The 15,040-nt window shown below is 34.1% G+C and overlaps 1 protein-coding gene across 11 annotated transcripts in view; it reads left to right on the top strand.

Moving 5' to 3' along the window:
• Window positions 1–14,802, top strand: part of NEK1 (NIMA related kinase 1) — a 219,998-nt gene extending 205,196 nt beyond the window's left edge. For all 11 annotated transcript variants that reach the window (XM_046657126.1, XM_046657120.1, XM_046657127.1 and 8 more), the window contains 4 exons: window positions 5,867–6,075; window positions 7,105–7,235; window positions 7,407–7,539; window positions 13,560–14,802. In XM_046657126.1, the coding sequence (XP_046513082.1) occupies window positions 5,867–6,075; window positions 7,105–7,235; window positions 7,407–7,539; window positions 13,560–13,573 (487 nt within the window). In that variant the 3' untranslated portion in view covers window positions 13,574–14,802. The remainder of the gene's footprint in view (window positions 1–5,866; window positions 6,076–7,104; window positions 7,236–7,406; window positions 7,540–13,559) is intronic.
• Window positions 14,803–15,040: the final 238 nt, after the last annotated feature.

Below are 15,040 nucleotides of genomic sequence, written 5' to 3'. Positions count from 1 at the left end.
TTTGGTGCTCCTGTGTTGGGTGCGTATATATTTATAAGTGTTATGTCTTCTAGGTGGAGTGTCCCTTTTATCATTATATAATGCCCCTCTTTGTTTCTCATTACTTATTTTATCTTGAAGTCTACTTTGTCTAATATAAGTGTGGCAACACCTGTGTTCTTTTGTCTGCCATTAGCTTGGAGTATCGTCTTCCATCCCTTCACTCTAAGCCCATGTTTGTCTTTAGAGCTGAGATGTGTTTCCTGGAGGCAGCATATTGTTGGGTCTTGTTTTTCAATCCATCATGCTACTCTGTGTCTTTTGATTGGAGAATTCAGTCCATTTACATTTAGAGTGATTATCGATATATGAGGGCTTCATGCTGCCATTTTCTCACTCATTTTCTGGTTCTTCTGCATTTCTCTTGTTTCTCGTCCCATGTATTTGAGGCTACCTGTTCAGTTTGGTAGTTCTCTGTGATGGTTTTCTCAGTTTTCTGTGTATTTATCAGTTGTGTGTCTGTTCTGCTTATTTGTTTAGTGGTTACAGTGAGGTTTGTATAAAAAATTGTATAGATGAGATAGTCTATTTTCTGATAGCCTCTTATTTCCTGTTATTCTGATAGTCTGATAAACTAAGCTGATTCATCCTTTCTGTCTTCCCCTTCTAAGTTATTGTCACAAGTTACTCCATCTTGTGTTGTGAGTTTGGGTTAAAATGATGAGATATTTATTTTTGATCTTTTCCTTCCGTTTATCTTTAATGCTATAATTCAGTGTTTGCTAACCTGTTCTTATAGAGAGCTGCAATTTTCTGATTTTGTCTACCTATTTATCTCCTTGCTCAAGGCTTTATAACCCCTTTCTTTTTTTTCAGGTATGAGGGCCTTCTTGATCATTTCTTGTACGGGAGGGTCTTGTGGCTATGAACTCCCTTAGCCTTTGTTTATCTGGGGAAGTTTTTATTTGTCCATCATATCTGAAGAATATTTTCACTGGATAGATTATTCTTGGCTGAAAGATTTTGTCTTTTGGAATTTTGAGTATGCCATTCCACTCTCTCCTAGCCTCTAGGATTTCTGCTGAGAAATCTGCTGAAAGCCTCATAGGGGTTCCTTTGTAATTTATTTTCTTCTGCCTCCTGCCCTTAATATTTTTTCTTTGTCATTGACTTTTGCCAGCTTTACTACTATATCCCTTGGAGAAAGACTTTTTACATTGATATAATTGGGAGTTATGTTAGCTTCTTTCCCTTATATTTCCAGCTCCTTCCCAGGTTTTGGACGTTCTCAGCTATTATTTCTTTGAACAAGCTCTCTGCTCCATTATTCTTCTCTTTTCCCTCTGGACTACCTGTAATCTTGATGTTCTATTTCCTAATTGAGTCAGATATTTCTCAGAGAATTTCTGCATTTCTTTTTAGTCTTAGTTCTGTCTCCTCCTCCATCTGAAGCATTTCTATATTTCTGTCCTCTAGACTGATGATTCTTTTCTCCATAATATCAGCTCTGTTCAGGGAAACCAGACTTTTCTTTATCTCATCCATTGTGTTTTTAATCTGCAACATTTCTGATTGGTTTTTCTTTATAGTTTCAATATCTTCTTTGAAGAATTCCCTCTATTCATTAATTTTGTTCCTGATTTCATTGAACAGTCTATCTGTATTTCCTTGTAACTCATTGGGTTTTTTTTTATGATAGGTATTTTGAATTCCCTGTCATTTAGATTATAAATTTCTGTGCCTTCAGGATTGATTTCTGGGTGCTTGTCATTTTCCTTCTGGCCTGGAGTATTAATATATTTCTTCATACTCTTCGATGGCATGGATTTATGCCTCTGCATAGTGATAGTATGTGGTCGCAGCTCCACCTGCCACCACTGGAGGGGGTTAACAGCTGTGTATTCTGAGCCCACCATGATCCCTGCCTCATTTACTCACAGCTGCTGCTTTTCTAACACATGCATGAGCACTCTAGCAGACTGGCTGAACTGGAGCACCAGGTGGAGGGAGGGGCAGTTTCTTTTGCCTGCGCGATCTCAGGTGCGTTCTCTGTCTGCCCTCATTATCTGATCTCCTGGTGTACTGGCTTGATGAATACATCCCTGCAATAGCTTAGCCATCTCTTTGTGGGGCTTTCCCATGGGTTGTGAGGGAACTTGGAGAGTGAAGGTGTTCCTGCAGAGAGCTGCCCCTCCCCTCTCTCTTCTCAGAGCCACGCACAATTCTGCACCCTGGGTTTCTGCTATTAGGGGAGGGAGAGAAGATCACCTTACCTTCTTCCTCCAGGGGGTCCAGCACCTCCACCTTCAGTCATATGGCTGCATGGGTCTCTCAGATGTCTTTTGTATTATGTGAATGCCCTCTGTTGGTTTATGAATGTCCTTTTCATTGTATCTTATGGGGGAGAGTCTAAGGGAAGAGCTCACTCCACCATGATGCTGATGTCACTCCTCCTAAGTTATTTTTTAAAGTAAGTTATTCCATGTCCATATTAGGGAAATTTCGCTTGATGTTTTTCCATGGAAATTTTTTTTTCTGGTACAAACTTTACTCAAGGCCATATAATAAGAAAGCCCACTAAAAAACGAATTTAGGACCAGGTTTTAATGTACCTGAGACACTTTTTTGAGTGCTTATTTCATAAAAGATCTTAATCTTCTCATACTTTTCTTACAATGGCAGACTTAGCAGCCCCCACTTACTTTAACACCATCTGTGGAGGGCACTAATTCCTCTAGGCTGGCCACTACAGGATTTTATCAACAAGTTGATGTTTAGTCACTATAGTAATGGTACACAGCAGATGTGCATGTTATGTTAGTCTTATAATTAAATATTAAGTTAAATACTACTAGTAGAGTGGTCCAACAGATTAGACACTCTCTCTTTCGCATTCTAATTAGATACTTTTTGTTTCTTTTTTTTTAATTGATCACATGTCACCTTATTCATAGATGTCACATGTTCAAGGAGAGAAGGGTTAGTAGGAAGGAATCAGAAGGCTTGAGAACTTCCTTGGAAGAGTTTATTGTGTTTCCATTGTCTTAAGAAGAGTAGAGAGGAGGCAAAAAAAAAAAATAGAAATCTTTGGGGGCTGGAGATATTTGGGTGGTTATCGTGATATAAAGTGATGCCCAGGGAGGTGACTGAAAAATAAAAAGTAGAAAAATCAGCCAACTCTCCACTTACTGACACTGACTTCTTAGCTGAACAATACTTAAGGAAAAAAAAATAAAATCAAGACAAAGAAGCAGGAAGAAGAGAAAAAGATACTGTCCATCCTAGCCTCATTATATATTTATTTTTATGGAGGTATAGTTTATGTAAACTAAAATGCACAGATTTTATTCTTTTTTTAAAAACTGTTTTCTCCAACTTTAAGATATAATTGACATATAACATTGTGTAAGTTTAAGGTGTACAGCCTGTTGATTTGATACATTTATATATTGCAAAATGATTACCACCATAGTGGGAGCTAGCACCTCTATCCTGTTACATAATTATTGTCTCTTTTTTTGTGGTGAGAACATTTAAGATCTAGTCTCTTAGCCACTTTCCAGTATACAATTCAGCATCACAGTTCTCTGTTTTGATGAATTTGTACACCCAGGTAGCTTCTATCTTAATTAAGACATGAAAATTTTCCATCATCCCAATAAATTTTAGTGCCTCTGCCTGCTCAATTCCTTCTACCACATATGCAGCCCCTACTCTGCTTTTTGCCACTACAATATTTCCTGCTCTAGGAATTCAAATAAATGGAATTATACAGTATGTAGTCTTTTGTGTCTTTTTTTCTTTCACTCAACATAATGTTGTTGAAATGTATCCATGTTGTGCGTATCTTGTGTTTGTTCCTTTTTATGGCTGAAAAGTACTCCCTGTGTGGGAATCATTACAAATCATTACAACACGTGACCTTTTGTGTCTAGCTTCCCTCACTGACAAGTTCTTTGTGGAGATGAAGAGCAGAAAGCATTAGCATTGATGCTTGTGGAAAGAACTTGGGATTCCAAAATGGGTTAGAGGCAGTATATGTTAGGGTCTTTGCAGCCACCAAAATGAACTATTTTCTGGCCAACAAAGTGGTCTGCGGGGCATATGCTGAGTTGGAATGAAAGTATTAGATGATCTGTATAAATCTAGGGATGCAGGGTAGCCACCATTAGGGGATCTGGGAGGTGTATCCATATTTGTCTTTGAAGAGCTGGTCTTGACTCCTCCCTTAGCTAAATGTTCTTGTTGAGCTTCTTGTTGTTTTTGCTGAATATGCTTGTGTTTGGCTTTCTTCAGTTTTCCTCTGTGGTTCTTGAACAAAACCTGCACTACTGTTGGATGTATCTCCAGTTTTGAGGCCATTTCTTTCTGAAGGCTGGAGGTGGGATATGGGTTCTTACTGAACAGGAGCTGCAAATCTGATCATTGGTTCTCAGTGAACATGGTTTGTTTCCTTTGTGGATATTTCTGGTGCTTTCTTTTAGGAAGGTCTCCTGGGGCTGACATCCTGTAACCTAGGTATGTTCCTATGCTCTGGTCCAGCAACCAATGCTTGCTTTTCTATGGCCACTACAAAGTCAAAATGTAGACGTTTGTACACATAAATACAAAATAAAGATATTTCTACATTAAAAGATTTTCTTTTTCCATTAATGGAAATTTTATTCAAGCTCTCACATAACACTGTTTATATTTTAGTTCAGTAAATATTTGTTTACTTGATTATAGTCCAAAATTTAAGACTGACCTTAATCAGCCCTTATATTCTATTTAGCCTTGCTTTTCTGGTGGATAAAATCCTCAGTGTGGGTACATAATCTCTTTCATAAGACTTCATACATCTAAAACCTCAATTAAATATTAGTCTACAAATTTTTCATTTTGCATGGTACTTTAGGAGAAAGAAGCAAATCATAAGAGAAATAAAGTTGATGAGCACATTTCTTGAATGTTTTAGAAGTGGTCAGAACACTAGATGTCAATCCTGTATTTGTCATTTATTGACTGTGTGGCCTTGAACAGGTCATTTAAACACTTTGATTCACAGTTTCCATGCCTCTAAAGTTAGTTTTGTGTGGATAAAATTTAAATAATAAGATCAAACTGCTTAATAAACTAAAAGTACAACATAAATGTAAGATATTTGCATAAATTAGTTCATTCCAGCATCTATAATCCCATGAAAATAGAGTTAATATCCAGAGCAATGCTTGGAAACAAGATTCCCCAGTGAAAATTATTATGGTTAGTGTATTCTAATTACACAGTAAAATGTATTTATTATGTACTTTAGAAATATTTTCAAGAATAACCATCTAAAGATAAGATTTCTGGTGACTATTTTATTTACTAGATCATCCTATTAATCTGAACGTATAATTCCCTAAGTATTTCCATTTCTGAGAGTTCAAATGCCCAGTGAACATTTATATGGAAAGCTTTTGTGTAGTGTACAACTATTGTACATCCACAGCAAGATTTTACTGAACCTACAAAATAGCATAAAAGAAAAATGTTTGAGTATTAAGTATTTGTTTTAGAAAGCAAGTGAAAAATCTCTTTAGTATGGCCTCTTAAAATATTGAAACATTCTTTCAAAATGTAAGCGTGAATAATAGTGATAGTTATGTGATTCTCTTTGACAAATCAGGACCATTTTAAACAAGTCATCTTCTGGTTTATTTATTTGAGCATGTGTGTCATGTGCTTTATTTATCAATTGTATTAATCCTTGTTTCCTTCGTTAAAAACTATGTAAATTTTTTCAGATTTCTTTTTATCCGCTATTAGTACTATTAAGTAGAAAGGAGTGCATGCATATTGAGTTGTAAAATTTCAGAATAAGGTAGAGTTTGGGTAATGTTTAGTTTCATTTTTTGAATTTTAGTGTGTTTGAAGAAACTGACACAGACTTACAAGAGCTTCAGGCCTCTATGGAGCAGTTACTTAGGGAACAACCTGGGGAAGAAGACAGCGAGGAGGAGGAATCAGTCTTAAAGAACAGTGACATAGAGCAGACTGCAAATGGGACAGAGCTGGCGGATGAGGATGACAATCCCAGCAGTGAAAGTGCCCTAAATGAAGAATGGCACTCGGGTGCGTGATCATGATTCTGGGCCATTTCCTTTTTCAGTGTGTACAAATATTTCAAGTAGATTATATTTTTCTGATATCTGATATGAACTATTTCCAACTGTAAATAAAACTGAAGCATGATTCTGTTCTCTGACTTTTATGCATTTTTTTCTTGTCACACAAATGTGCATACACAGTTCCATTTCTTTCCCATTAAATTATGGAAATGCTTTATTGAAGCATTTTTATTCTTTAATCCTCCATTTCTTGACTTATTTCTCTAGTAGTAAAGATAATAACTTAGTTTCTTAGCAGTTTATGTTTTACAAAGAGCTTCCACATACGGTGATTAACCAGCAGGGTTAATAGTAAAAGCAGTTTTTAAGATCTTGACACTCATTTTTTGTTGTTGTTTAGAAACTATTTTTTGTTGATAGCATTACGCCTAAGGTGCATTGAAAATTTGTATGTTTCAATAACTGTACTTATTTGGGAAGAAGAGCTAATGTGAAAAGCAATGATTCTTCAGTAATTTTGTCTTTTACTAGAATTTTTCAAAGTATCTTTGGCATATACATGACATAAAACATATAGAGCATTTATAATACTTATTAGGTGCTTTCCTGAAGTTTTATGATGTGTATCTTAGGTCATCTGCCTTCTGCATGCCTTTCTTTCATGTTTTGGCCCATGTTTAATATCAGCTTTTAAAAATAATAGGCTTAGTTGCCTAAATGCAGAACATATGACTATGCTTTTTCTATTTCTTACTAAATTAGAAGACATCTCTAGGAGTGTTTTTATCCTAGCCTGATTTACTTTTTAAGGCTATAAAAAAAAGATTTCCAAAGTAACAATTTTTTAAGACAGATTTATATGTACATTTCTTACTTACATAAATGACAAATATTATAATGTCAGAAACTGTATCTAAGTACAAGTAGTCTATTTCAGTAACATCATTCACTTGTCATTGAATTTTAGTCTATTAGGGTAAGAATTATTCAGTCTTTGTAATCGTAAAACATCTTGTTATTTGTGTTTTTTTAGATAACAGTGATGGTGAGATAACTAGTGAATGTGAATATGACAGTGTCTTTAACCATTTAGAGGAACTGAGACTTCACCTGGAGCAGGAAATAGGCTTTGAAAAGTTCTTTGAGGTTTATGAGAAAATAAAAGTAAGTAAAATATCAGTTAAAACTTAGTTTTGAAATATGCTCTGTTTTAATGACTAGTGAAATGTCAGTGATCTTTATTGGTCAATAGATTTATTACAAATAATAAATGACGTCTCCAATTAAAGAAAGTTGGTATTCAAATATTAATTTATATTTGGGAATTTAATATAGGCTATTCATGAAGATGAAGATGAAAATATTGAGATTAGTTCAACAGTAGTTCAGAATATTTTGGGAAATGAACATCAACATCTTTATGCCAAGATTCTTCATCTAGTCATGGCAGATGGAGCCTATCAAGAAGGTAAGATTTCCTCAGGTCTTTATATTTTAAATAGATGTGCAAAAAATGAAATGACAAATATTAATTGATGAGCTTATATCACATGCATTTTGGTGAAGTCTATATTGAAACCGTATCTAGTACTTTGAAGCAATTATAAAAGTAACTGTGTCAGGTACTTTTACTGATGCTGGCATATACTTTTGTTGACTTCAGTTCTGTAAGTCAATATTTTTATTTAATTTATAAGTAACATTTGAATGAGACTTTTTTAAAAGCCTCCTTATTGGACAACTGTAGAAATTAGATGTAGTATTAAACTTTTAGACACATAGGCTTCAGCAATATGTGCAATTTCTCCTAAATAATACCAAATGTAATCTCTTCCATTCAGAGTTAGTGGAGTTCATCTATAGTGTTTTGAATGGGAACCATTTTTGTATTTGGAAAACACTTATATAATCACTCAAATATAATAGGACTTTGTTAAAAGTTATTAAAGTTAAAAATGGGTTTTCCCCTTAAATTTAGTCAAGAACACTAAATATGGAACCAAGAGACCAGGTTATAGTCCTGACTCTGCAACAAGCTAGTAATGTGACAGTAGTGATTTATTTTGTCTTAAGTTTCAGTTTCCTTTGCTATAAAACAAAGAAATGCTCTCCAGTCTAATGGACTGTGGTTAGTTTTCAAAGTATTTGTTGAGTGCTTCTTGTATGCCTAGCACTTCATTACTGTGGACATTAAAAGACATAGTCTTTCCTTACATGTTGTTTATAATTTTCTTGGGTGATGAAACGTAAATAGAAGAAAGAAAGTATAAAGCTATGTATAGAAATGCTCATTCTAAAATACTTTTCAGTGTAGTAGGAGTTAGAGAAAGGGAGATTGGACTGTAAAAAATGGAAATAAATGTAGGGGGTATAACTTATGGGGAAAATAGAATGAACCAATAATTAATGTGTATTAGGATTAAATTTACCATATTGGAAGCTTATTGTTGAGAATTAGTCTTTGTGATTAGATACTGTGAACTGTTTAAAACACGTAGGGGAAATCAGTGAAGATTTTTTAACTGAAAGGACTGACATAATGAAACAGGTGTTTTATAAAGTTCAACCCAGCAGCATGTTCGGGATACCTAGGAGAGTACTGATATTGGAAATAAGAAGGTCTGTTTCTAAACTGTAGATGCGTTTGGGCATGAGATCATGAATACCTGGATTTAGTGTTCATAGGAATAGTGTTAATAGTCAATTCAGGTATTTCAGAGCCAGGGTTCTTATGAAAATATTTTATATTTTTACTTATGAAAAATTAAGTTTGTTAAATAAAATTCAAGAATGTTTTTTATTTTTGGAACAATTTTGCGATTATGTAGGCTTACCTTCACCATAAAGCTCAGCAAAAATGCTTCTTTGAATTGCTTTAATGGAAGTAAAAATCTTGTAAAAACTAATAGTTATTGTTAAATCAAAACTAGAAAGTCTTCAGGTACAGTAGGTACTCTTATAGCTTCAGATACCACTGCATTTTCATTCCTATTCTTCTTAAATTAACAGAATAACTGTCAGGAAAATGTTAGGGCCATTAGCAATGTGTAATGTATTGAATATAAACCACTCCTTCATAAGCCAGTAATTAGTGCTGCATTTATTCTTCATTATGGTTTTCTTTAGCCCCCTTAGTAGTTAAGATTATCACAGATAAAAAGGCAAAAACAGAATAATGTTTCATATTTATGGTGGTTGCTATGAAATCTATCAATAGAAACTTAAGGGAGCTCTTTTCTATTAAAAAATTGTTAAAAGACTATAACACCAATTTGGAGAAAACTGTAAGAATTTACATATCCAAATAAACACTAGCTTCTTCAAAGTAGATAATGAAGATGTTCCATTACACAAAATATCTTGAAACTTCTCTTTTGGAATTTCCCTGAAACTTATATACCAGGTTCTTTTGAATGTCCTTCTTGATACAAGTTTCTATTTTGGGAGCATTTAATTTTTTTGGAAAAAGTTACTTGAAACTACGTTTAGTGACTGAAGTGGGTAATCAAGATAAATAATAAGTGGTCTTTTTGTTTTGAGTATTTCACCATGAAGTAATGAGCCTAATTTTTTAAATGAATTTGTAAACTGATTCTAGACATTTTGAACAATAATTGATTTCTAGAATATTTGTGACAAAATTACTCCTATTACTTTAAAGGTAGGATTTGTAGACTAAAATTGAGATTTTAAATGTTGATGCTTGATTTTGGCAATATAAATTTTTAAAAGATTTATTTATATTCCATCTTGTTCCAAAAAAGTTTAAGATTGCATCTAAAAATATATACAGTACAAGACAAAATTGTCAAAAACAATGTTTGGGAAAGTCAACATATCAGGCAAGTGAGCTCAAGCAAGATACTATTAAGCCAAGATTGAAGTAAGAATACAAAGTTCGTGTCCAATAGGTCTCTATGTTTTGTGAAAATAGTTCACAAATTTGGTGCTAATCTTTCTAGCAACGAAGGAAACCTAATTAATTACATGAGTCACAGTGTTCCTGAGACAAAACATGTCAGTTACTCAAGGACAGCTGTTTTCGGTATTGAAACAGAAGAATTTTCCCATGATTCTTAAAAAGAAGGGACTATGGTACAGTGTTCTTCAAATTTGAATACACAAGTGGATTCTTTAAAGGGGAAAGTTTTTTTCAGACTCCAAGAATCTAAGTCCATAGACTCCATGAAAAACTCAAGTCTTAGTCTTTGAAAATGACCATCAGTTGTGAAGTATTACTGTAAAACATAGTTTTTTCCCCTAAATATTAAAAGACTATTTTTATCATCAAAATGAAAATATAAAATTTAAACATTATCTGGAACTTGCGGATACTTGATTTTATTGAGGTCTTGGACCCCATTTTATAAAACAGTACAATAATGGACTGATAGTTATCCTCAGTAATTTTTACAATATTTTGGTTTCATGGGTCTCTGTCTCATAATATGGCATAGTATAAGTTAGTGTCATGAGGCCAGAAAATTATTCCATTTAAGTCAATCTGTGGAGAGTATCAAACTAGTTCTGTTCATATTCAGACTGTTCATACTTAAGGCAGTTCTCCAGAAGGATTGTTTCAATACAGCTTTTTATAAGTTATCAGCAACAGTGTGCTTGGGGTTCAGCTTTGCTTGACAAGTATCTGGAGAAGTTTTATGTTGTATTGCCCCTTAAGTGGAGAACCTATAACAGTCAACTGAGCCACAAGGTAGAATTGACATCCTCTTTTGACAGCTGAGCAGCTTCAAAAGGATACGTGCCTACACAGAAGACCATTTTCCCTCCAAAGCACCAAGAATCGGGCTAAGCTAATACATGCCTCAAGAAGCGATACCAGATTTTCTCTGCCACACATGAGAAAGAGATGAGGACCTTCAGGTTCTGTCTCAGCAAGCCTAGCAGCAACTCCTTTAGCCTAAAAAAAAAATGTAGAGCAATTAAAGAAGATGCCTACCGTGGCAACCTTTCTTAAAACATTTCATTAAAGCCCATTCCAACTTATTAATATATCAACTACTAAACTGGTTGTAACACATATATAGAATTATCTGAATAAATTAACTTGCTGTTTTGTATTGTTAATCATAAATCAGCTAAATGTTAGACATGGATTTGGAATAACTATTTAGAGCCCTTCTTATTGGAAATACTTACATCTACCTGTCCTATAGACATTGTCTTTTAGGCCACATCTAAGAGATGACAAAACCATGACATCTGCATATGGTGCTTACACAATTTTATTTTCTGTGTTGGGGAAGGGGGAGGGTAATAAAGGGAAGGGATAGGTAAATTATATCTAGTTTACCCAAAAGTGGTATCAGTCATCAAGGTACAAGTTAAAAAGATTGTCTAAAACACTTTCCTGTTTTATTTCACTGGGAATTATCTGAGACCTCAAAAGATGGCCTCAACTATTCAACTCCCCCACACTGTTACACTGCAGGTCTTGTAAGCATCTACAACTATAGCTGTTGGTAGAATTAATACTCCTTAGTCCATAACTAGGTACTGTCCAGAGGCAGAAGTCATCCAGAGTGCAGACTACTTTATGTTATTCCTAAAAAATTTCTCCACAAGGAGAAGAGTATAACTACTGCCAGTGGTAGATGGGCAGGGGCCACCAAGTCCTCATGGAGAACATTAATTTCAGCAGTCCAAGCTTGTAGATTCTTAAGAAGGAAACACATACCTTCCTTCCACATTCATTTTAGGTAGAATTTTGTGCTGTATTTATGTAATGAAATTCTATACAGCAGTCAAAACACATGAACTAAATTTCCATCTATCAATATGGATAAGCCCGACAAATATGATGAGTTGAATAAGTAGTACATGGCACCATTTATATGATATTTAAAAGCAATTTTATTTAGGTGTGCATATATATAATAGAAGTAAAACACCATGAAAGGGAAGGATACTCATCCATTTCAGGATACTGATAATGCTTCTGGGGAGGAAGAGAAGGCAGTAAGATTGGAAAAGAGGGGCCAGCCACTGGTAGCCTAGTGGTTAGACTCAGCATGCTCTGCTTCGGCAGCCTGGGTTCAGTTCCTGGATGCAGACCTACACCACTCGTCAGTGACCATGCTGTGGCGGCAGTGCACACTCAAAATAGAGGAAGATGGGCAACAGATGTTAGCTCAGGGCAAATCGTCCTCAGCAAAAAATAAGATTGGAAAAGAGTACTCTCTATCTATAATATGTTTTTCCTTAATCAGTAATCTAAACCAATATGGTCATAAGTTAACTTTTATTAATTCTAAGTATTTGGTACATGTGTGTTTATTAGTTTACTCTCTGTACTTTCCTATTTGAAACATTTTGTAATTGTAAAAAATAAGTAAATTATAGTACAGAGTGATGTGTAACATTGGGAACAATAAAATGTGTGTTACATAAAGTAATAATTCAGCTATATTGGAAGAAATAAAGGTGTCAGGGTAATTCTTCCTAGAGGGGAGGACATCAAAGTTGGATTTTGAAAGATGAATAGGAATTTGTCCCCCAATCAGTACATGCACTTATACATAGAGGGATGCAAAATGTATCAGGGGAACTATAAGCAATTCAGTGTTACTAAAGCATCAATTATAGAGACAGTTGGGGAAGGTGGGCAATGAAAGCAGATAAAGCTGGAAATATTTAAAGGCCACATCATGAAGGGCTTTGCAGTCCATATAAGGAGCATAGGTTCTGTCCTGAGGCAGAGGGGACCTGGGGGGTTGGGGGTGGTTTGAGCAGTGCAGTGATTTGAGATGACACTTGGATTTTAGTGAAAAGTCACTGTTCTAGAGTGTGGAAGGCAGTGATTGTCATGTAAGATCAAATTAAGCAGTCTGTTTAATTCATTCAACAGTGTTTTTTTAGAGTAAAGAAAAATTGGAAATAACCAAAATGTCTGTAAATAGGAATGGTTAATTTAATTATGCCACATCCATAAAATAAAATATCATGCAGCCATTCAAGTTGACATGCAATATATCCCTGATTTATTCTTTTTCAACATTTTATTGTAAAATTTTCATCATATGGAAAAGTTTAAAGAACTTTACAGTTATCACCCATATACTCACCGCCTAAATTCTGCCATTAACATTTTATAATCTTGCTTTGTCGCTTATTTATACATCTTTCCATCCATTATGTGTCCTAAAGGGAAAATCTCATGTCTCAAAACTGCATTTTGTTGTAATTTTTAAAAAGATATTTGTATATGCATAAGAAAGCAATCTGGGAAGATTTATATGAAATTATTAACATTGGTTGATTTTGGCTTATAGGTGATTTTTGCTTCTCACTTTATCCTCATTGTATTATCTGAATACTTTTATACTGAGTATGTGATATTATAATAAAAACTACATTTAAAACTACATAAAAGCTCTTTTCCTTTAACATGAAAAAGAATGAGTTTTTTACTAAGATATACACAGCTTGATTTGTAATGAAGTGAATTAAATTTTTTTCTTTTTTCTACAGATAATGATGAATAATCCTCAGAACATTATTTAATCCTCAACTGTATGAAGGCATTTAAATTTGTCTCATCAGAATAACAAGCTTCCGTGGGAAATGTAGCAATTTTTTATAAATGAAATATCAGATTTAAGATGGGCATGCAGATTGCATGAAAAATATGGAGAAACATGCCATTTTTCAATTAAGATTCTAGTATTTTATCTATTTATTTTGTTCATTGAGTTCTATAGTTACCTCCTACAGAATATATACTTTATTAAATCATCCAACCAAAGCATAAGAGACATCGGTCCAGAACCGGACTTAATGGTTTTGAAGATTTACCATGCGGTAAGGGAACTTTCACTTTCAGCAGGTGTCTTTAGGTTAAAAGAATTACCTATGTTGTGAAAGACCTGCCTATGGGTTTTCATTTAAGTATTTAAACGTGCCCCTTTTTTCTGTCTACTTATTTTAATGACCAGCAATTCTGTATTAAATAACCTTGTCAAGGGCTCTATTTAAATCTTTAGGTTTGGAAGATGGAAGTTTTAGCCTTAAAGTTTATATTCACGATCCGTTTTCAACCAGTGTGTCTCTTGAACTAGCTCAGTGGAAACAGGCTGTAGAAACAGTCTTAAAAATCATTGAAAAATTTGATTATGAAAGAATAGAAAAATTATATTTCCTGATATTTAAAAAGTTGGTTAATTACTTCTGCTTCTCTTTAAAGAACAGAACCAGGAATATTATATCTAAAAGTTAGTCTGAATTTTAACATTGACCTAGCGTATAGCATAAAGTTGCCCTTTTTGTTTCTGACTTTCTCTCATGTATGTGCTTCAAGGGCAATATGAGATTAAAAAGGAGAAAAGAATCATTTGTACTTGGACACTGTGACAGTTTTGGTAACTAGCATTCCAAAGGGGGGAAATGTTTTCCTCTTTTATTTCCATTAGGAGAGGATTTAGTTAGGTCATTAAGACAATGGTTACACAGCTTCACTTGCAATATGCCAGGTATTACATGGTTTCATTAGCGAGGTCAAAGGTCCAGATGCTTTTGGTAATAAAAGCAGGATTTTTGAAACTCTGAGTACAAAGCAGCCTGATTGGCATAATCTGTAATTTGAACAATAAAATCTTTTCTTGCAGCACTATCTGTACTATGCTGAATTTATTATGTATATTATTTCTAACATCCAAAACTAAATACTTGATTTTTATATGTTTGTTTATTTTATGATATTACTATTAAATTTGTATTATCTACCTGAGGTGCACTATTGGTTTTCTTTTATTTATTAGCACTATTATCAATAGAACGCTATTATACAGAGCTGGGAATACTTTCATTTGGTTGTTTTACCTGATGATTTCCTTCTCTTTTTTAAATGGAAGAATATTTGAATTCGGCACTTTAATTCTCTCTACAGTCCTGAAAGATGAGAGTGATTTGGGGGGAGGGGGTATTTGCTAATTCTTCACATATTACAACTATTA

This window comes from Equus quagga, chromosome 3 (genome assembly GCF_021613505.1).
Source record: "Equus quagga isolate Etosha38 chromosome 3, UCLA_HA_Equagga_1.0, whole genome shotgun sequence".
In the NCBI taxonomy this organism is placed as follows: domain Eukaryota; kingdom Metazoa; phylum Chordata; class Mammalia; order Perissodactyla; family Equidae; genus Equus; species Equus quagga.
This window is presented reverse-complemented; position numbering and strand designations above follow the sequence as displayed.